General features: G+C 44.5%; 2 protein-coding genes across 2 annotated transcripts; both read right to left on the bottom strand.

Annotated features, from left to right (window-relative positions):
- Window positions 1-858: 858 nt before the first annotated feature.
- LOC117640440 lies at window positions 859-13,023 on the bottom strand. The gene is made up of 8 exons (XM_034376943.1): window positions 12,974-13,023; window positions 12,531-12,545; window positions 11,336-11,470; window positions 10,964-11,025; window positions 9,791-10,110; window positions 8,709-8,900; window positions 2,956-3,224; window positions 859-975 (listed from the first exon to the last, which is right to left on the bottom strand). Exons 3-8 carry the CDS (start codon window positions 11,465-11,467, stop codon window positions 859-861), a joined length of 1,092 nt encoding a protein of 363 aa, XP_034232834.1. The 5' UTR covers window positions 11,468-11,470; window positions 12,531-12,545; window positions 12,974-13,023.
- Window positions 13,024-18,103: 5,080 nt separating this feature from the next.
- LOC117640349 (mediator of RNA polymerase II transcription subunit 15-like) lies at window positions 18,104-20,029 on the bottom strand. The gene is made up of 2 exons (XM_034376803.1): window positions 19,877-20,029; window positions 18,104-19,005 (listed from the first exon to the last, which is right to left on the bottom strand). Exons 1-2 carry the CDS (start codon window positions 19,925-19,927, stop codon window positions 18,580-18,582), a joined length of 477 nt encoding a protein of 158 aa, XP_034232694.1. The 5' UTR covers window positions 19,928-20,029; the 3' UTR covers window positions 18,104-18,579.
- Window positions 20,030-21,031: the final 1,002 nt, after the last annotated feature.

Raw genomic sequence — 21,031 nt, forward strand, 5'->3', positions numbered from 1 at the left:
TTCAGTAGGCCTATGTTTTCGGCAAACTTTGAATATTGTAAAATTCTTTTCAAAACTTTCGTTTTGAGCCGTTGTCCGACCTGGAACTGATGATATAGTGCTAATGGATCGAAAAACGGCAAAACAATTTCAACAAATCAAAAATTCAACTTCCTAATTGAATTTAGTCGAAAAAAAAACATGCTGTACCGTTTTTGTTGTCTTTTTATCTTTGAAGGCACATATCTTTCTTTTCCCCACCGTAAACAGGTCGGCCCGGAGAGGTCTCATTTTGTACAGAATACTCTAAACTGTGCCGAAAAGAGTTGGGCCGCCCAAATCCATATTTGAAGGAAATTAACTCGAACTAGTCCGAAAAAAAGGCCGTGTTTTGTAACTTTGGTAAGGTTTAAGCTGCCCCCTTTACCTCACATTTCGTGAAACTTCATTTTTTATCGTTACATCTGAGAAAAAGTAGTTTAAGCACAGAAAATTCTTTTTTTTTTTTTGCATTTTCGGACCTCTATTATACTGTGCTGAGCGAGGGTGGGTTAATATGCAATATGTACCATTGTAATGTGTGATCTCTCTCTTTATGCCCTTAAAATACATATTTATATAATGTATACCAAAATAAGGGGCACATCCAAACCACCTCTCAGCAGAACACTGCTTTGGCATGAAAACATGGGGAAGACCGGCCGGGGAGGGGGGGGGGCGCTTGTGGGTAGGGGCCGTCCGATGAATTTCCCGCTCGGGCCGTTTGGGTCCCAGTCCGCCCCTGTGCCAGACTGGCTCTTGGGAAATGTTACGTACAAGTTTACTTGTAGCCGAAGCACACTTGAGTTTGTTGGGGGGCGATACACTTATATACTACATCTAAGTTACCTCGCCAAAGCTGGTGTCAGCCAGTAACTTCCATCTGGGTTTCATGTCAGCGCATGCACTGATGGAATCGACGCAAAGGGCCTTCAGCGCGGCTCCGACATTCGCTTCCTGAGAAAGAGATAGTAAGAGATATTAGTTAACGAAAATTCGCTGCCACAAATACATTTAAGGGGGCACACCAGTGAAAATCGTCAAATTTTTGCCTTTTTTTTTTTTTTCTTATTTTTCTGCTATTCATTCCCGAGTCGAATTGCCGCAAACCCCACCCCAAAATTCCAATTACTTTGGCTTGTGCACATTTTTGAAGTTGTTAAAAAGGTATTATTTCCCGGATATTTTGGACCAATTGTGAACGTTCAGCTTTTTCACTTGAAGTTTAATTACAAAACCCTTGAACAACCCAAACGCAGTTAAAAAGAGGGTCATTTTAGCGCAAAACGAACTTAAATACGTCAAATAGCGCATTTATAATCCGAAAAAAACCGTCAAATCTATGTTTCTACTAAAGAGGCTTTTTCTCAAAACACCTTTTTTGTACCTTCGTGCCACTCTCACGGGCGCAAAAATTGAGATAAATTAATGCGGTTTGCGGCAAAATGTTCGTTAAACTTGCGTCTATGGTCTGAACCTCGGAAATGGCCATCCCATAAATAGGACGTGAGCTGCAGCCATGAAAGCGCGAAAAAATTGGTTAAAAAATTTCTTTTTATTTTTGCCTTTTGAAAAAACAAATTCAAAATCATTCTTTTTGCATGCCCGTGGTTCAGACCATAGCCACATGTAACCTGTTGAGAAATTTTCAAATCCCGTGCTCGAGGCTCAATCCAGAGAGGCGGAATCGTGGCAGGAGTGAGACGAGGTCGCAGAAAAATGAAGGCACTGGCGCTCCGTCTTGCCATGCCCCCCACCCTCCCATACTGATTTTTCTTTTCTTTGATATAATTTTGAGCCACGAATAAAATATCAATCGAATACATAGGTTACTTTTCTCAGAGTGATCGGTTTTCAAAACCTCTACATTTTCACTGGTGTGCCCCCTTAAGATATGCAACAATATTAGTTTCTCGAAAGAATTTTAGTTACAAAATCATGGGAATTTCGTCACTCTCAATTACTTTGTAATTTTTTGTGCACAAACTGCACAAAATTGTGAATTTGCTCTTGAGATAATATAGGATTTTGTATCGCTTTTGATACGAAATTCTGCGCGTCAGCCGGATTCAAAAATCTGTATCAACGATTCCAAATTCTGAATTATGCCAAGAATGTTACGAATTTACGAATCAGTGCTTCAGAATTCTACCTCTGATTTAAAATTCTGTACTTTTCGTTGCAGTACTCACAATCAGTGATATATCTCCATGTGAAAATGCAATCTTTATGGAAATAACTGTAACTGATACAGAAAACCGTAACATATCGTTACAATTTCACATATCGTCTGATGCCAAATTTAATAACGATTTAAGGTCAAATTCCTAATTACGAATAACTAAAAATTTACAAGAATAATCACTGATAAAAATTTTGTCGTTACTAAACAACACTTTTAATGCTAATTTTTTTAGCGACAAGATTTGTTTTGAAACAGATAGCTTGTTGGGCCACTTGTCAGTCAGCGACAAGTATTGCAGGTCCATAAAAATATATGTAATGTCTGCGACAAATATTGATCATGTACATAGGATTTTATTTGTTTGTACTGACTTCATTTATTACTAACTACTGACTCTGTTTCTTTCTTAATACTGACAAAGTCTCTATGTAGGCACTAACAAATTAGTCCCACAGGACCTCCGTGCTTCTTTTAAATACCTAGTGACGGATTTGTTAGTGCGGCTAACATACAAAATGTCAATATGTTATAAACAGATTTTTTAAGGAAAAGTACAGACAAAAAATGTCAGTAGAATGAAGGCTGAGAGTGAAGGTTTTGGACAAAGACAAATTTGCTCAAGAATTATTGATCAGATTTATGAATGTCAATGTTGGAATATTACATTTAAAATAAAATACAGAGCCGTTGGCGTGCCGTTCGCCACTTTTCTTAGTGGCGTGGGTCCGGAGTTATGCTCCTCCTTTGCTTACCAACAGCGGTGGCAGGGGACGGAGGTCGTAACTCGACGGCTTCATCCAATACAAGCCGACCTGGCCAGTGCGGTCCCACGTCACACTGACCGCATCCTCCTTACAGCAAAAACCATCCACAATTCCAGGCCCGGGAGGTGTGCCTTCGTAGTCCTTGTACTCCTGACCCCGTCTCCAGACGCGCGCCACTCTGCTGCCTTTCACCATTAAGGACTTCATGTCCGCCCCGCTCAAGTTCGCAGTGTTGGTGCTCTCTTCCCAGTGTACCACTGCAGAAAAAAACACAACAAATAAACAACCAAAAGCACTGCTGCAAAGGTCATAAAACAAAACGTAGGTCCGTTTGAGCAGCGCCAGACAAACAAAAATCACTTGGCCGAGGACCCCCTCAGATCTGGCTCGCTCCCGGTTTTTTTGGTTCCTCTAGTGAATACGAATCGTCGAAATAGGGCCGGATCCAACACCGGTTGGCTCTTTGATAGAGGTCGGAAATCCCTAAAAATAGCCGTTTTTGAGGGTTTGGGGCTTTTTGGGATCCCGGAACCTGCTGACCCAAAAAATCTACCTAAGTGTTCTTTTTTTTGGTTTCCATAGGAAAAAATGCGCCCTTTTAAAAACATTTTTTCGACGAAAAAGTCCCGAAGTTTCAAGACAATCAGTTTTAAGGGCAAACATTTATCAAACAATTATGAAAAAATTTTGAGTAGTTTCCGTAGTTTCCAAACCCGACGTCGTACCCTGAGCCAGCGGCGACCAAAGGAAAAGTTAAACAGCCGAACCCCACCGGGGGCCTCATTGTCGGAGTGCTGTTCCGGTGCGTCATAAGGGTTCGACCCTTTGTTTCGCTCGTTGTTCCGAGGCTGTTTGCCACACTCATGATGGCACCAAGAAAAGGCCTGCATAGCAAAGGGTCGCCGCTGGGCAGTACAGCCTCGCGCGACCCGGCATTCGAAAGGGCGCATTTTTTCCTTTCAAATAAAAAACATTGGTAGATTTCTTGGCCAGCAGGTTTCGGAATCCCAAAGAGCCTCAAACCCACAAAAAACAGCCATTATTAGCCTAACCGAAAAGCCAATCGGTGTTGGATCCGACCCTATTTGAGTTTCAGCAGTTCTTACTAGAGGAACCAAAAAAAAAAAAAAAAAAAAAAAAAAACGATTTCAAGAAATCCTAGGAGTCACGAAGTCAATTTGATTATTGTGTAAGAGTGTGGAGAAAGAAAAGAAGTGGTGTTGTGATTGTAGCTCAGGGGACTACCAATGGCAGTGGTACCAATGTGGTCGATGTGCCACCCGTCAAAATTTAAACTTGACAAAATAGAAATCAAAATGCTGGTAAATTCAAAAAATTCCAGTGCTAGTGTATTCCACAGTGTTCTGACAATGGAACATCTTTAAAGTCCATCATTATTAAAATGTTCTTGGCAGAAAGAAGGCAGTAAATTAATTTTCACGGGTTGGCAACTAGTTTCTCGGCGTCTGCGCCCTTGCGAAAATCGCGAAGCTGAAAGCACCAGCAGTCGCGCATTAAAACTGCCCATCCATTGTTGCTGACGTTGAATTGTTTGGCTTGTTTCAAAAGGCTATGGTTCTCTAGTCATGTTTTCTTCAATTCTGTGTAATAGTTCTCCCTTACAACGTATCAACACCACGACGGTTGGTTTGACAAACTTCATAAACTCGGGAGGGATGGTTTCGAAACGCGGGTGAGTCTTGTTCGAGGAACATGAGCACTGCAAGTCGCGAGGTGGAGCGAAGTGGTCCTAGTGCTAACTGAATCACAACAACAACAAAATTGTTTTATTGACAAAAAAAAAAGGAATTTTTGAGAAACTGTATGTCAAAAAAAAAGAATTTTTGGTTTGCAAATTTTTCTGTGAATATTTTTTAGAAAGTCATCACCAAAAATTGAAAATTATTTATAGAATTTTATAAGCAGGAAACAAAGAAAAAACAAGAAAGAGAGCATAATAAATACGGGTTTCAAATGCTACAGTTGGTTAAACTGTTAACAGGTTGAAAACCTACTGCGCATGTCCAAAAACACTCCAATCAAGAAGTATTATTGGATAGTTCTACCCAAAAAACTGCGTTCGAACCGACCCCAAATTCTATTGTTGCATCTTGTCTACCTGCAGTCAAAGAAATTTTTCATTTCGAACGTGCTGATTTCAGTTTTTGGAGTAAGCTGTACAGCCCCAAAAAAGAAGCTCGGCTTTTGGTCCGCCCCGGCTCGGCCCCCCCCACCAGGGGCGGACTGGGACCCAAACGGCCCGAGGGGGAAAATTTCATCGGAGGGCCCCCTACCCAAAGCGCCCCCCCCCCCCCCCGGCCGGTCTTCCCTGTTTTCATGCCAAAGCAGTGTTCTGCTGAGAGGTGGTTTGGATGTGCCCCTTATTTTGGTATACATTATAAAATATGTATTTTAAGGGCATAAAGAGAGAGATCACACTACAATGGTACATATTGCATTTTAACCCACCCTCGCTCAGCACAGTAAAATAGAGGTCCGAAAATGCAAAAAAAAAAAAAAAAAATTTTTCTGTGCTTAAACTACTTTTTCTCAGATGTAACGAAAAAAAATGAAGTTTCACGAAATGTGAGGTAAAGGGGGCAGCTTAAACCTTACCAAAGTTAAAAACACGGCCTTTTTTTCGGACTAGTTCGAGTTAATTTCCTTCAAATATGGATTTGGGCGGCCCAACTCTTTTCGGCACAGTTTAGAGTATTCTGTACAAAATGAGACCTCTCCGGGCCGACCTGTTTACGGTGGGGAAAAGAAAGATATGTGCCTTCAAAGAAAAAAAGACAACAAAAACGGTACAGCATGTTTTTTTTTCGACTAAATTCAATTAGGAAGTTGAATTTTTGATTTGTTGAAATTGTTTTGCCGTTTTTCGATCCATTAGCACTATATCATCAGTTCCAGGTCGGACAACGGCTCAAAACGAAAGTTTTTAAAAGAATTTTACAATATTCAAAGTTTTCCGAAAACATAGGCCTACTGAAACTATTCGAATGAAAAGTCGTCTTTTGATCTTGTCTACATTTCCTCCGTTCTGCAGGTCGGAGAGGTCTCTTTTTTTAGAGAATTCCAAACAAAAATGCGATAAGAGCTTCACTGAGAATGAATGGGTCACCACCATCACCCTTTACATGGGTGATGCAACTTCGTTGCTCAATTTTGAGTGACGAAAAATTCATCACCCGAAATTTGGTAACAGGCGTTTGGTCGCCCAAAATTTTGGGGAACGCCGTCGACGACGCCGTGAGGTCCGCGATAGACGTCCCCCGGGGGACCACGTTGACCAGAGGCCTCAACGCCACATTGGGGCATCGTGGTGGCCCCGGAAGAGCGTCGTCGGGGGCCTCAGCGCGTCGCCGACGACGTTACCCAAATTTTGGGGGACGATTTTATGACTGCCCAAAATTTGGTCACCGTGGCCTCGTCACCCAAGGGCTACGATGCGTGCATTACCCAAAGAAAGGGCGATGGTGGTGACTCTTTCATTCTCAGTGTTGGCTGCCCAAACTCATAATTGCTGGAATTAAACTCTAACAGTCGAAAAAAAGCGTGTGTTGTCTGAGGTGGCTGCCCACCTTTACTCCCTTAACCCCAAAACTTCAAAAACTTCATTTTGCATCGTTTTAAAATTTATAACAGTGGTTTGAGAACTAAGTCTTTTTTCTCGCACTTTCTCGGCCTGTTTTTTCACTGTGCCGCTGTCTTTACACCCTCCCAAGTGAGGCTGAAGCTAACGGCCGTGGCCCGAGCTGTTGACTAATTCCTCTGAGGAGCGAAAGCCCACTCGGAGAGACCGATGGCCTGTCATAGTGCACAGTGCGGAACCGGAATCACTCTCAGGACACGCAGGCCGAGACGCAGGCAGCCCGCGGCATGCCCTTCTCGTCCCCACGGCCGACCCGCCCCTGCACCCCTGCTTTGGCCCGCGGCGGCCCCGGGGGCCCCACGACGGCCCACGGCTTGCGGCCCGCGGCCCTTCCGGGCCTGGGGCCCCGGGCGGGAATACTAAACCCGCCCGCCCGGGCCAGTCCGCCCCTGCCCCCCACCCCCTTTTTTTTTCCTTTGACGAGTCGAGTTTTGCCATGGAAACGGCGATTTTGACAGAAAATTTTCTCAAAATTGGCCACCAATTTTTTAAACCCAGATTTCAGCATGATAATCAGCGTTCAAAGTTCTACAAGTCTGCAAAGTCTCATTAAAATCGTATAGAAAATTTCCGAAAGCATAAAGGGCCACACAAATTGAATCTCGGGCGGCTGAATCCGGTATACTATAAGGCTACTTCGTGCCTAACAAGCTAGGGCCCGCCCTTCCGTCGAACCGAGTTGCCAGCTCCGCTTTGCTGCGCCGGCAACTCGGTTCGACAGGGGGCCGGCCCAGCTTGGGCCCGCCGGCGGCCTTTTCTCGGGCCTTCGGCCCCCGCATCAGACCCAACTTGGCCAGTCGAAAGCCCGGGCCTTCGGCCCGCTCGCATCACACACACCGTGAGCGGGTAAAGCAAAGTTATCGATGTACCATCGTGACTTAGGCCCCCCCTTCTATTCACAATATGCAATAGTCCTTACACTTTTTACTCCAATGTCCTTAGAATATCCCCATTTCATTTGTCTCTTCGCCCTCATTCCGAAAATACCCATTTTTGCCATGCTACTGCAACTCCTTGCAATAGGGGCACAGCAGGAGCGCAAAACGAGTCCGTCGCATTTTTTCCCCATAACTCATGAAGGTGGGCTCCTGGACCCCCTTCCGACCCCTCGTTGAAGAGGTCTTGCCAAGACCTATCCAAAACTTAAGAAAAAATTTTCAGTCGGTCAAACCCCCTTTTTTTCAAGATCCTGATGTGACTAATAGACGAAGTCGGGCTCCTAGCCCCCCTTTTCCAAACCCTCGTTGAAAAGGTCTTGCTGAGACCAATCGAAATCTGCAATAAATTTTTTTAGTCGGTCGACCCCCTTTTTTGAAGATCCTGATCTGGCCAACTTGTAAAAGCAGCCGATGGGGTCGGGACCAGGTCCGTTCATTTTGTCTCGTCGCCCCGATTCCAAAAATACCCCTATGTGCCCTGCTAGCCCCCAATAATGGCGGAAACCCCCCTCCCGCTCATGAAAAACCATGATGCACCTGCAGCAGCCCTTGTGCGACCCGGACGGGATTTGCACCACCGGATTATTTTTTTGGGGCGGTACTCCTGAAGTACCCCCCAAAATCTGGTTACTCTAGCTCAACTCCTTCCTTGTACACAGACGCCAACAACAACAACAAAAAACAACCACAGACACAAGGGCAAATGCATAGGCCCTCCCCCTATTTTTTGAATAGAAGGGCGGGCCAAAAAGGGAGCGAGCCAAGTCTGAGGAGGTCCCCGACCAAGTTTGTTTTGTCTGGAGCTGCTAAGCTTGAATGAAGAGTGGCTACATCCGACCAGATTCCCCCTACCTATACTCTGACCAGAAAACGAAGAGCCTCGGTTCTCGCGGTCGACGGCTACCTGCAATGCTATCAAAGGCGGCAGATGCCATAAACCGCGAGAACTCAAGGCTCTTCGTTTTCTGGTCTGAGTATATATACATGCGTGCACATCGTGGGAATTTCTTGTCGATGCTTCATTTCCAGCGTTACGTCTTCAAACCGTAACTTAATGCTTACCCAACTAACGCTTCAATTTTGCCAGTGCGCTGAAGAGTGTAGGAAGAGAAAAGAGGCCATTAGCGGACATTGCTGGTACTCACCGTCTTGCTGGGCAGTTTGCTTCAGCTTCCCGGAGCACGCCAGTCGGCACAGCAGGAGCCTGGCCGCCGCTTCGTCCGCGGGCTTCACGACCCCCTGCCACGCCTCGACGCCGCCGCGGCGCACCGTGACACTGCACTCGACCGACGGGTCCGACAGGTCGGCCGCCAAAGGGGCAGCGTCTCTGGCTAATCCTGCGGGACACGAACGGACTCACTGCAAGGGTCACCTGAAGTTCGTGCATAGAGACTTCAATGCCCAACGGTGCGAAAGGAGGTCCGGTTCTAAAAGGAATCGTCTTCAAGGGATCCTTTGAAATATAAGTAATTGAACCAAATTAACTTTTCCCTCTAACAAGTTTGTAGCGAAAAGCACACACAAAATTTATGTGTGTACTCAGTACACACTTCTAGGTGCGTGCTTACAAGCATGCACTTCTAGGAGTGTACTTGCCTAAGCACGCACCTAGAAGTGTTTTACTTGAATGAGTACAACTTTTAAGTGTGTACTCAGTGAGTACACACATAGAAGTGTATGCGTTTTCCCTATGCCGCGCATGCACCTCGCAAGTGTGTACTCACTAAGCACACACTTATAAGTGTGTACTCATTCAAGTACACACTTCTAGGTGCGTGCTTAGGCAAGTACACACCTAGAAGTGCATGCTTGTAAGCACGCACCTTGAAGTGTGTGCTGAGTACACACATAGATTTTGTGTGCACGCGTGCACAAAATTGAATGAGACCACGTAGAAACAATTGTACGAAAAATTTAGTGAGTTTTTAGTGGAGAAATTAGTAATATGAGGAAACTGGCTATTGACGAGCTTATTGCACGCTCAAAACCTTACGAACTAATCAACTTCGTCATACGAAGAAATAGTTCATAAACTATGAAGTATTTTCTTTGTAAGCTTATGTCTGCTCATACTTTGTAATAACAAGCTGCCTTTCTTTGTAAAGCCTAAAATAGTTTGTAAGGTTTTCTCAGTGTGAGTAACGGAGAATACCTCACGACAGGTGCTGTGCTGCCATAACAAAAAACGTTTTGATCGAATTACGATCTTGAGACCTCAGTAACTTACCTCCTGGCACTGCAGCCTCCTTGGCCCGCTTCCAGCCAGCGGAGTCCACCTCCATCGCGTCCTGCACGCGCTCCCGGGCCGTGTCCAGATCAGCCTTTACCCGCTGGAGCTCTTCCAAGCATTCCTGCAAAACGAAGTCGCGGTGGGCAGACGCCAGCGTTGCTTCCAGCTTAGACAGGCCCACCTTGCCTTGCTGCAGCGCCTGCAGGGGCCGCTCCACCTCGTTGCCCCGCTTCTTCTTGAGGCTGCGCACGGCGTGGTCCTCCACGCACTTGTCCGACGCCTCCTTCTTGCACGAGATGCACCAGAAGCGTGGCGGCCTGGAAACAAATGAACGATTCCGCAACTTCTATAGAAAACCAAAATGGTGCACACTGTAAAAAATTCCGTACTTTTGTACGGAAGTGGTACAGAAAAATACGGAACGTTCCGTACGTGCTCCATATAAACCCATGTAAATGGTACGGAAAAAAAGTACGGAACGTTCCGTAGTTGGCAAGTACGGACGGTCCAGGCAAATTAATTGACCAGACATGTTCCGTACTTTTTCCGTACTTTTTTCTCACAGTGCATGGCATCCTCCACCTGGGAGTAAACCACAAAGCTCGCTCATCCTGGTGAGTGCTTGCAAGCACGTCAAAGTGCACAGCGTGACAGGTGTCACTCAGCATGCACAGCAACGGGTGAACTTCTGAGCTTTCAAATTTATCAAATTGAACTTGTTTTAACCGCTCTCTTCGTCTCGTCGCGGTGCCAGGAGTGTATAAATTTATCCCAATAGTGCAAAATGAACGGGTCATGGCCGCGGCATGCCTTTGTTGGCCCGCCTGGAACAGGCCCAGTGGCCGATCGTCTCTACCAGGAACCGTTTTGGCCGTGGCGGTTAGAATCTCTTAATTGGATTCTTCTGGTATTGTTTTCGAACAAATCTCTTTTAATTAACATTCTGATTTTCGCGACATAATTTAAAACAGAACTTTTACTAGAAAGTGCTACAATAGTTTGAAATCGCGCTATCATCTTCAAAAGTGAATTGATGGCTTTAAATCATGACATGAATGCGGTAACTAGTGCTTTGTCTTAAAATAAAAATAAAAAATTCTTATGCAAGACAAGAATTAGGGATTTTGTCTGACGCGACTTAGTGTGAGAGTCGCCGCACCACAAGCTCACCTGTTGGGAGTGTCAAGCAGCGAGAAGTTGTCCACCAACTCTTCTGGGGCGGCGAGGAATTCCTGGACAGGGGAAAAACATTAAGACTCATAACATGAATGTCTTTTGGAACATGAATGTTGCACTTTTATATTTCCTGTTTCGATGCAGGGGCGCTTAAGCCCTTGCACTCACGTGCAGGGTTGTTAACGTTAGATCTCAAACGTAACGCGTTAAGTTACGCGTTAACCGAGAGGCCCTGAACGTTCACGCGTTACCGTTTCGGGTCTCAGCAAAAGTTGAACGCGTTAATGTTACGGGTGGACTGAGTATGATAAAGAGAACTCCTCCTCTCAGGCCGAATCGACACGACAAACCGACACAACTACGTACCTTTTTGTGCAGGGGACACTCTTTGGTCGGAAGTTGCTGGAGACACTTCAAGCAATACGAGTGCCCACATGGAAGGACCTTCGGCCGACGCTCCACCAAGTTGAATTGCTCCAGGCACACCTGGCACTCCATGGTCTGCGAGCAGGGCGTGCAAACATTACACTTTTGCCATTAACGTTAATTCTGTATCTCGCTAGAGACTAGAGATAGAAACAATATGTATAAGGATGACCCCAACTAAAATTCAATTTAAAGTGGGGTCATCCCTGTGCATAACTTCTTGACTCAACGATAGCGAAGCCCGTAACTCGGGTGGGATTGAAAGGGGAAGTAACTCCAGCCAATTTAGTACACCAAAATTCATCAAACACGTAAAATTCACTGAAAATCGCTATAATACGACCAAAGTTCATCGAAGTTTGACTGAAATTAATCGAATTGCGAATGAAATTCATCAAAATGTGACTGAATTTCATAGAATTTCGACTGAAATACTTTGGATTTGTACGCCGAAAGTTCTACTGTGAGAAAGAAGTACGGAACATGTCTGGCCGATAATTTGCCTAGACCGTCCGTACTTGCCAACTACAGAACGTCCGTCCTTTTTTTCCCGTACCCATTTACATGGGTTCATTTGGAGCAAGTACGGAACGTTCCGTACTTTTCTCCGTACCTCCGTACTATATTTTACTGAACCATTTCCGTACCAAAGAACGGAATTTTTGAAAGTGATCACAGTGATTTCCCCTTGCAGATTTGTACAAAATCATTTCAGGTGTTCGGCAAATCCCGTCAAAACTTCGCTTCGTACTTCCCGATATTTCCGAACTTCATTTTAACAGTGTTACACGCAACTACATTTCCTTCGGAACTTTCAACATCCATAGGAATGTCCGAAGGCGGGAGCACTCGAGCCAATGTCGGGCCATTGTCCGTAAAGGCATGCATAACGGTCTTAATCGTGGCGAATAGCTAGAGTTGTCCGAATATTAATGAACTTTTGGTCCGTTTCTAGCGAAATTTCCATTTATTTCTAGATGTAATCCAGCACAGAAAAAGCCTACAAAGTGATAGGAAGAAAAGTAGATTGTAATAACTAGGAAGAAATCTAGGAGGAAATTATTCATACGAAAGCAGATGCTTCGCAGGCTGTTTGCCAAGCGTTATAAGCGGGTCACAGGTTGAGGGTGCACACCTCCTCGGGGAAGTCCTGGAATATTTGGAATCCGGCCATATGGCCGTAACAGCATTTTCGCACGTTTAAAACCTTGCGAAGTGTTGTAAGCACACAGTACAATAGGGTACTTTCGTAGAATCCTGAACCGGAAGCAAGCAGACCAGCAGACGCCAAATTGGCCGGAAACAAACCTCTCTTCGGATCCAAAACTATAGCCGAGCTGTACAAATATTGCTGGGAAACACATATGCACTGCAAACAAGTATCAAACAACTGTTTATGTTCAAGTGTGGCCGATACGTTTGACGAACGTCTCTTTCCCATGTCAAGTTTGGATCTACTTCCGCCAACATGGCGTCTATGTGCTTCCCGTTCAGGGATCTACGAAAGTACCCTATCTAGTTTAGTTTGTAAATTGCGAACTATGTTCTGTAAAAGTTTAATACGTATGCTCAAAATACTTGTCCTATGAAGAATCTACTTGACTCAGGTTCAGAGTGCGTAGCGTAACAGGGACAATGCGTAAGGTCGGACACCTCAAACTGTGACGAAGTGGTAATAAGTTCAGAATATGTACCTGAATAGCCGGGCTTCACTTTGTTCAATCCTGAAGTTCAAAATTTGAGATAGTCCTGAGCAGTTCTGAAAAGGCAAAGTGTTGAACGGAAGCTAAAAGATATTTGGATCAGTGATGCGGGAGCGAGAAATCGTTTACGACAAAGACAACCACTTTGCAAATCGAAAAGCTTAACATAGTATGCACCACCTGGAGCATGCCTGCAAGCACGCTCTAGCTAGCGCATGCCTGTCAAGCGTGCACTTACTAGTGTATGCCATGTGCCCGCTTTCTGATTCAGACAACTCCCTACCCTTTTTGCACTAGATGTATGCTGCAGTCAGCGTGTGCATGGCATTTAAGCTCTAGCAGGTGCATGCTCGGCCGTCATGTTCCGTAGAGCGTACAGTGTACGCTGTACAGTGAGCAGTGTAGAGCAACAGGCAGAGATTAACGAAATGGAAAGGTCGCAAACTGATTGGAAGTAAGAAGCCCTGCTCAAGTGTTCTGTGGAGCAGGCTTATAAAACTACCGCACTGTTAAAACAACCGCTCGCGTGTTAAGTTTTGAATATGTACACCTTCCGAAATTCCCTCGAGATAACTCATGGATTACCTTGCGTTTGACTGGCCAGGCGAGACTTAACTGAAATAAATCCACTCAAATAAGTCCCAGGATCTACGGTCTCCTTTGAATCAGAAGGCAAAGTCGCGTTACGCAAGATGTGATAAGGGCCAAGCTCGCGAGCCAGAGGCGGTAGCGTAACAACAGAGGTTCAGTGGTGTCTCTGTTTTCGAGGTGTGGGAGCACTGCACGTCACCCTGCCTTGTGGCCCTAAAGTCCTCCGCACTCGGAAATGTCTACAAAGCTCTTCCTTCTCAATAAGCAGGAATAGGGTATTTTCGCGAATCTTGAAACGGAAGGAAGAAGTACACCAGGAAGTGTACAACTTTCAGTCCCCTCGCCTGAGGAGGGGGTTCAGGGGCAGCCGTCTTTACCCCTCCTCAGGCGAGGGGACAGAAGTTGTGCACTTACTGGTGTACTTCTTCCTTCCGTTTCACACACTAAATGTTTTTGTACGAATTTTCTATGAGACATCACAGTTTTTTGAACACACGAACTTTTCGTACAAATTTGTACAATAGCTTGTACAATTGTACAAAAATGGCGGAAAATGTGCAGTTTTTCGTACGAAAATTGTACGAAAAATTCGTGTGCACCAAAAACTATGACGTCTCGTACAAAATTGTACATAACATTCAGTGTGCACGATTCGTAGAAATACCCTATTCTTCGTATTACGAAGCAAATACTTCTTAGGCTTTTTACATTACAGAAAATAAATTAGAGCTCATCGGGCACAGCATATTACGTGCTCAAAGCTGTTTGACACTTATCGTGAGCGTGAGATAAACACGGGACTCTCGCGGCTGCTCAGTGCTCGCTCGTGCCGGCAAATCCAGCCTTGGCGCAGACACTACCAAGTTAAGTGTGTACTCGCTCCATGTGTATACCCAATACACTCTTAAGTTCTCAACGTTTCTTCTCGTAGTCCGTTTCAGACGTTTCCCTAGAGACCACCTAACTTGAGACCAGAAAACTCAAGCCCTGAGGAAAACGCGGTTTACCGTTTTAATTTTGCTACTACGTAATAAAGCGTGCATACACTCTCATTCCAGGAACGTGACATCACGTTGGAACGAACGTGACAAAGTGTCACGTTCGTTTGAACATTGTGTCACGTTCGTTTGAATGTGAACAAGCTGATTTTTGCCCAATTCACACCCAAACGAATGTGACACAATGCTCAAACGAACGTGACATTTTGTCACGTTCGTGACATTTTGTCACGTTCGTTTCAACGTGATGTCACGTTCCTGGAGTGAGAGTGTAGGATAGGGCTAATTGATGGTAACCCCGACCAACGACTCCCCACAATAACTTATCTCTGAATTCAAGCAATTCTGTGTAGAATGGTGGTCACCACCACCCCTGACCCCGCATACTTGAAAAATAGGCACCGTTCTGGGATTTCAAGTTTTGTTTCATACGGCTCGCTGGCTATTGAGGGTTTTAACGTCGGTATTAGGGCACATCCCAAGGTGTAATAGTAACCAAATGTAAGCTTCTGACTTATTTTCACCCTTTTACACGCCACTTCTTGACTATATAATCCACAGCTTCAAAACAGCCGGTCCTAATACACTGGTAAAACTAAAGCGTAACTATATGCTTGAGTCAAGCATAATGTTACGCTTGAAGACGTTACGCTTGAAATGAAGCATAGACTAGAAATTTCCCCATGCATTAAGATAGGGAGATTATTGGTGGATGAGCCTGATACGCTTGATTTCAAGCGTAAACTAACTACGCTTGAAAAAAGAGGATAACACTACACTGTGGCAAAAAGCTACGGAAAATTCTGTAAACAGCTTGTGGTAATTCTCCGTAGCCCACTTATCAATATTCTCCGTAGGCTCTTACAGTATTTTCCGTAGGACCGCACAGTATTCTCCGTAGGACCTTACAGTGATCTCCGTAGGACTATAAGTCTTCCAGGTCCTACGGAGAAGACTGTGCGGACTTACAGAGAATACTGTGCGGCCCTACGGAGAATACTGTAAGATCCTACGGAGAATATTGATAAGAGGGCTACGGAGAATCCTGGCAAAAAAAATTAACAGAATTTTCCGTACCTTTTTGCCACAGTGTACGCTTTAGTTTTACCAGTGTAGTCTGCGCGGTTTCTTCCCCTTTTGACGGAACGATAACACCACGTGGGCAGGAAAAAATTGTTCTCTTAGTCCCGAAACCCCACTCATGTAAATCTTTTCAGAACGTCAGAAATCTGTCTGAAAACCTGATCGAATTTCGCGCACCTCTGAACGCTGAAAACTCATTCTGACATTCTGTAGAAACCAGGCCATCCATTTTAGGTCAAGTTTTCGGAACTTCAGCTTTCAGAGGTGTGCGAATTTTGATCGGGATTTCAGACATGTTTCTGACATTCTGACAATTTACACGAGTTCACCAGACTTCATACGAAGAGTTTTTTTTTAGACTGGAGTCAGCTGAAGTCAAATTCTTGTTCATTGGTCAGTTTTATAAAACAACCGAATTTGAGCCATTTTGGGAAGGAAAGTGTCCTTAAGGGGGGACATCATTCCAAAATGATCAAAAATTACAACTTTTTTTTATTAGTTTATATTATAGACCATTCCTTTCTGCGTCGAATGGTGAAAATCGCATGCCGGAATTCAAAAACTTGCAGTTCTAGGAGGTTGTGGGCCCGCAAACATGCACAGGGGAAAAACCATTTTCCCCCAACTTTGATCGCTTTTTTCTCGGAACATGAAATTGCAAACGGTTGCAGGCCTCTCGGGCGCATTTTTTGAGCTACAGCGGGGAGATTTAGCATGGAAGCTCCTACGACATGCCGCTATGGTGGGTAGAAAAATAATTTGCATTGGTCAATTTTCATTATTTTTTTAACGTTTAAAATTGAACAATTTTGACCAAAAAAATTTAACAATTTTTTTTGGTATGTTACAAATACAACTTAAAATGATTTTTGAAATGTGATTGAGGTACCCACCACAGCCAGACATCTCAGGAAGGCTGTCCCCAATTTCAATGTTCTAGGTCAAACCGTTTGGCGTCCAGCGCTGCAACAGTGCGAAATGGTCTAACCTAACCACCTCAAAAATGCATTTTCAACGAAAGCGCTGTACTGCCCTGGCGGATTGACTTTGTGTTGTTTTATACTTTATCAGTTAAAATATGAACAATTTTTCTCTTTCCGTTTCGTTTTTATAACGTTTTTACAAAAGCACTGTTTTTGGAGTGATGTCCCCCCTTAAGGGGGGACCCTGGTGAAAAAATGACCAAAATTGCCAAAAATAGTATTTTCAAAGTTCATAGATAAAAATGTGCATAGAAGGTTTCAGATTCAACAGATTGAACACCTTTAAACTATGTGGGTAGTTCCTTCATCATTTGGAAAGAAATAACATTGAGATCAGTTGTCGTTGGCTTATACGCTCAACTTCACAGCTTTGCTCAGTCGACAAAAAATTTTGTCGTAGAAAGACTTCCTGCTTCCTGGTTGACACCTACATGAGTCGTCTTGCATGGACTCTATTCATTGATGACTTATCGACAAATTTTAGTGACGGAATCTTGATATCAGCCCTACTTTTTTTAAAACACACCTAAAAGTTTCAAAAAAGGCAAAAAAATTTACTTTTTTTTAAAAGTTTAAATTTGAAAATTGATATCTCAGGACAGAAGATGAAATTGAAAATTCCGTCACTAAAATCTCTTCTATACATCTTAAGGATAACCCAAAAAAAATTTTTAGACTTTCCGTTCCAGTGAAAGACGCAGGAAGATTTTTCCCCAACGCTCTAAAAAACACTAAAAAGCCATTTTCTCAGAGACCGTTCAACATTTTGGATTGAATTTTGTTTTATGAACTCACCATAATGAACTTTATAATCAAGCAAAGTTTCAACTTTCTGGGATTATTTTAAAGCCTACTTGAAAGTTTCACCAGGGTCCCCCCTTAAGCGCCAAATTTGAAAGACAAACGTAAATATTCCACAGCTCAGCCACTAAGTTTACCCAGTATCTTTAAGACTGACTTTCCCCTTTCCCTTGTGTCTTTCAAGTCCCCAAAATATCAGGGGGATCGGAGGGGGTCATGGAGAGGTGCATTCTCAGCACTTCACTGACTTTTTGCTCGTTTTGTCAGTACTTATGCAAGTAACTTGTGCAACCATAATATGTACTTTTCCTTCTCTAAATAACTATTTACGAAATATCGAATAATAAACTGACAATTTGACTTTGAACATAATTTTTAAAAGGAAATCAGTCATACTTTCTCAGAAAATACGAAGTATTATTGTTGCTCATACGATACGTAAGTAATGAGAAAAAGAAGGTCAGTAACGTCCTGAGAGTGTGCGTACTTAATTCACCCATAGATTTCGAACAGTTAACGTCCTGCAAGGGATGCATTCAAAAACTTTGATGTGATACTTGAAACCGGAAATATATTTCAGGAAACTAAACAATAATTTTACAATTTTTCACGATAATTACAATGAATTAACTCTAAATTGTTCACGGGCCTTACAAAGACGTAACTTTAATACGTTTTTTAAAGCTGAACCTTACAGTGATGTTCTAAAGAAAAACAAAATCAAATAAGTTCACAGGTTTGGCAAATACGTTGTATGAACGTTCTCAAAAACTGCAATTTACAATGATGTTGGAAAAAAAACTAATTGGGATCTGCTAATTCAAACAGCAGTGTTCTAAAATTTTCTCAAATGTCGTCATTATCGGGATACATTAATTAGTCTCATGTTGAACTTAAACATGACAATGCGAGAGTAGGTCTCATCGTAACCCATACGTTAAACTTGTGTTAACAGTGCAATGCGACCGCCACGCATGATGGTGCATCAGGATGGCAGGTTGCGATGAAAGTTGAAGGCCGTTTTCTCACGAGCCCTCCTCCGTGTTGCTTGCAGCAAGCTTGGCCCGCTGCGCTGCTCTCTGCCGGCGCGTGTTCCCGGCCGGTCCTTGGCCGAACGCCGCCGCCAGGGCATTCCGCTTCCGGGTCGGTGGCGCCCCCAGACCCGCAGCAAGGACGGGTGGTGCTGCTCGGATGACGGCCACGACTGTCACCTCGGGGGAAGGCGCCTCAGGCACGGTGGCTACTTCTTTCACGTCCGGAGAGGGCGCCGCAGGCACGGTGGCTTCCTTCACGTCGGGGGAAGGCGCCATGACTCCTTTCGCGTCGGGGGAAGGCACCTCCGGCACAACAGCCGCCTCCGTAACGTCCGTGGAAGGCGCCGCAGGCTTCGGCGATGCAAAAGCCACGGCGGTTTTCACTTCGGGGGACTCGGCTTGCGCTTCGGCCGGAACCTGTGTGCAGACAATGGCTTTAGCGGAGGATGGCAAGAAACAGCAAAAACTCTCCGAAAATCGCTTTGAAAAACGAAGAAGACGAAGCAATTGTAAACACCGCGAAGAAACGCTTTGTGGAGCAAAATCCCGAAGCAATTTTACAAAGCTTTTATTTTTTTGGTTGTTACGTAAGAAGCAAATGCATCAGACTTCTGTGAGTGCAGTCAGCCGCGACGTACAGGACTCCCACAAAATGACCACATGACGTTAAATTGAAAAGCTTAGAGCATGGCTTGGAGCGTCAAGCTTCCACTCTGAAAACCTTACTAACTAATTTAGGCCTTACAAAAAAAAGCAGCTGAAGACGAAAAAACATTGAGCATTCATAAGCTTACAATTAAAATACTTCTTCATTTACGAACAATTTCCTTGTAAAACAAAGTCCATTAGTTTGTACCATGTGTGCTCAAAATACTTCGTAAGGTTTTGAGCTTGTAAATTATAGCATGGGGACTTACTTGCTGAAAAGATCGTTTGCTTCACTCTCAGTCTAGTATTGACTTTTAATCTCTTGCCATAAAGTATTTTGTGCAAAACTTTTTTCTCTTAAAGTATGCGCTATTTTGTTCATTTAATAATGTATTTAGTCCATTAAACCTGACGTTTTGTCATTTGCAATGAACTTTTCAATTTCCACATAATCTATTGACAATTTTATATTTACAACGATCAAAATTGTGAATATAGTTCAAGAGAAAATAGAACATTTTATGTTTGCTCAAAAAACGTCATGAGCAAGAGAGAAAAAATGTATATATAGGTGTGAGAGTGTTTGCAAACTTTTTCAGAGTGTGGGATGAGAGTGGAGTTAAGAAAATCACTTGCTTACCTGGTGACCTCCCCTCTCGCTGTCCAGCCGGAGCCGAGCCTCGCACTCCATGGCCGCCACGCGCAGCACGTGTCGGCAGGGGTTGCGGGCGTCGGGGCACCCGCACCGGTACAGGTGTTCGCACGCGTGCGGGCCGAACAGGCGCGCGCACTCGGGGCGCGGGCACGGGCCGGCCCTGAGCCTCGCCACGCGGTGGCCCTCCACGCGCCACGCGGCGCCGCCAGCCCCCTCGTCCGCCACCGCGCTCGCCCTGGGGATGAGGCGCGCACACTCCGCCCGGCCCAGCACCACCCAGCAGCCCGGGCACCTGCACGCACGGCCAGTTATCAAGCATAGACAATCAACTATACCCATAGACCAACTGCTTCATGCCCAGGCTGGGATCCATGTGTTACGCCGCTCCCTGATTGGTCGGTACCTTTCACTTCACTCGTCATTGGTCGGCTGTGGTCACCAAGCTGCCTCGGCAGCGAACGCCGCGTCCTGATTGGTCGAGGAGGCTCAAGCTCCACCAATCAGAACGCGGCGTTCGCTGGCGGAGGCAGCTTGGTGCAGTCGATGCCACACTTGTGGAACAGTTTATACCTTTTAAGTTGATGTTCAGCTGCTTTCAGTGGATGAAAAAGAAGCTCACATAAATGAAGAATATCATCAAACGGCTCGATTTTTCAGATGAACTTTAATTTTAGAGCCTCAGAGGAAGTTTTACGGAGGAACACCGCTCGTGCCGATCGTGCCGACAACTGATTGTTTGTGTTTCACTTGGTATTTATACCAACAAGCTTTGCTCAAAAACCAAGAGCCAGAAACATAGATTTGAACAGGCTGAATGCAATCAGCCCACTAAAATTGACATTTGTCGAGTTTTTAACCTTGAAATGTTGAAGTGAAAGGTACGGACCAATCAGGGAGCGGCGTAACACATGGATCCCAGCCGGGCATGAAGCAGTTGGTCTATGGATAAAGTTGATTGTCTATGTATCAAGGTGCCTCAGACACCCACCTGGATAAACTACAAACCTAACTGTCTACTTGGTACACACGATTGCATGCTTGCAAGTGCACACTTAGAAACGCATGCTTGGCCAACTACACACTTACAAATGCATGCTTGGCAAGTGCACACTTACAAACGCATGCTTGGCGCCGAATAAC

Source organism: Thrips palmi, unplaced genomic scaffold (assembly GCF_012932325.1).
Source record: "Thrips palmi isolate BJ-2018 unplaced genomic scaffold, TpBJ-2018v1 HiC_scaffold_12, whole genome shotgun sequence".
Classification (NCBI taxonomy): domain Eukaryota; kingdom Metazoa; phylum Arthropoda; class Insecta; order Thysanoptera; family Thripidae; genus Thrips; species Thrips palmi.

What these genes read in the sequence shown, in the direction of transcription:
- LOC117640440 (XM_034376943.1), bottom strand. Translation starts at nt 11,467, where the DNA reads ATGGAGTGCCAGGTGTGCCTGGAGCAATTCAACTTGGTGGAGCGTCGG. An exon ending in GGAGGCTGCAGTGCCAGGAG is followed by an intron (nt 8,901 to 9,790) that starts GTAAGTTACTGA and finishes CGTGTCCCGCAG; the next exon opens with GATTAGCCAGAGACGCTGCC. An exon ending in GTCCCCTGCCACCGCTGTTG is followed by an intron (nt 976 to 2,955) that starts GTAAGCAAAGGA and finishes TCTCTTTCTCAG; the next exon opens with GAAGCGAATGTCGGAGCCGC.
- LOC117640349 (XM_034376803.1), bottom strand. Translation starts at nt 19,927, where the DNA reads ATGGAGTGCGAGGCTCGGCTCCGGCTGGACAGCGAGAGGGGAGGTCAC. An exon ending in GCGAGAGGGGAGGTCACCAG is followed by an intron (nt 19,006 to 19,876) that starts GTAAGCAAGTGA and finishes GTCTGCACACAG; the next exon opens with GTTCCGGCCGAAGCGCAAGC.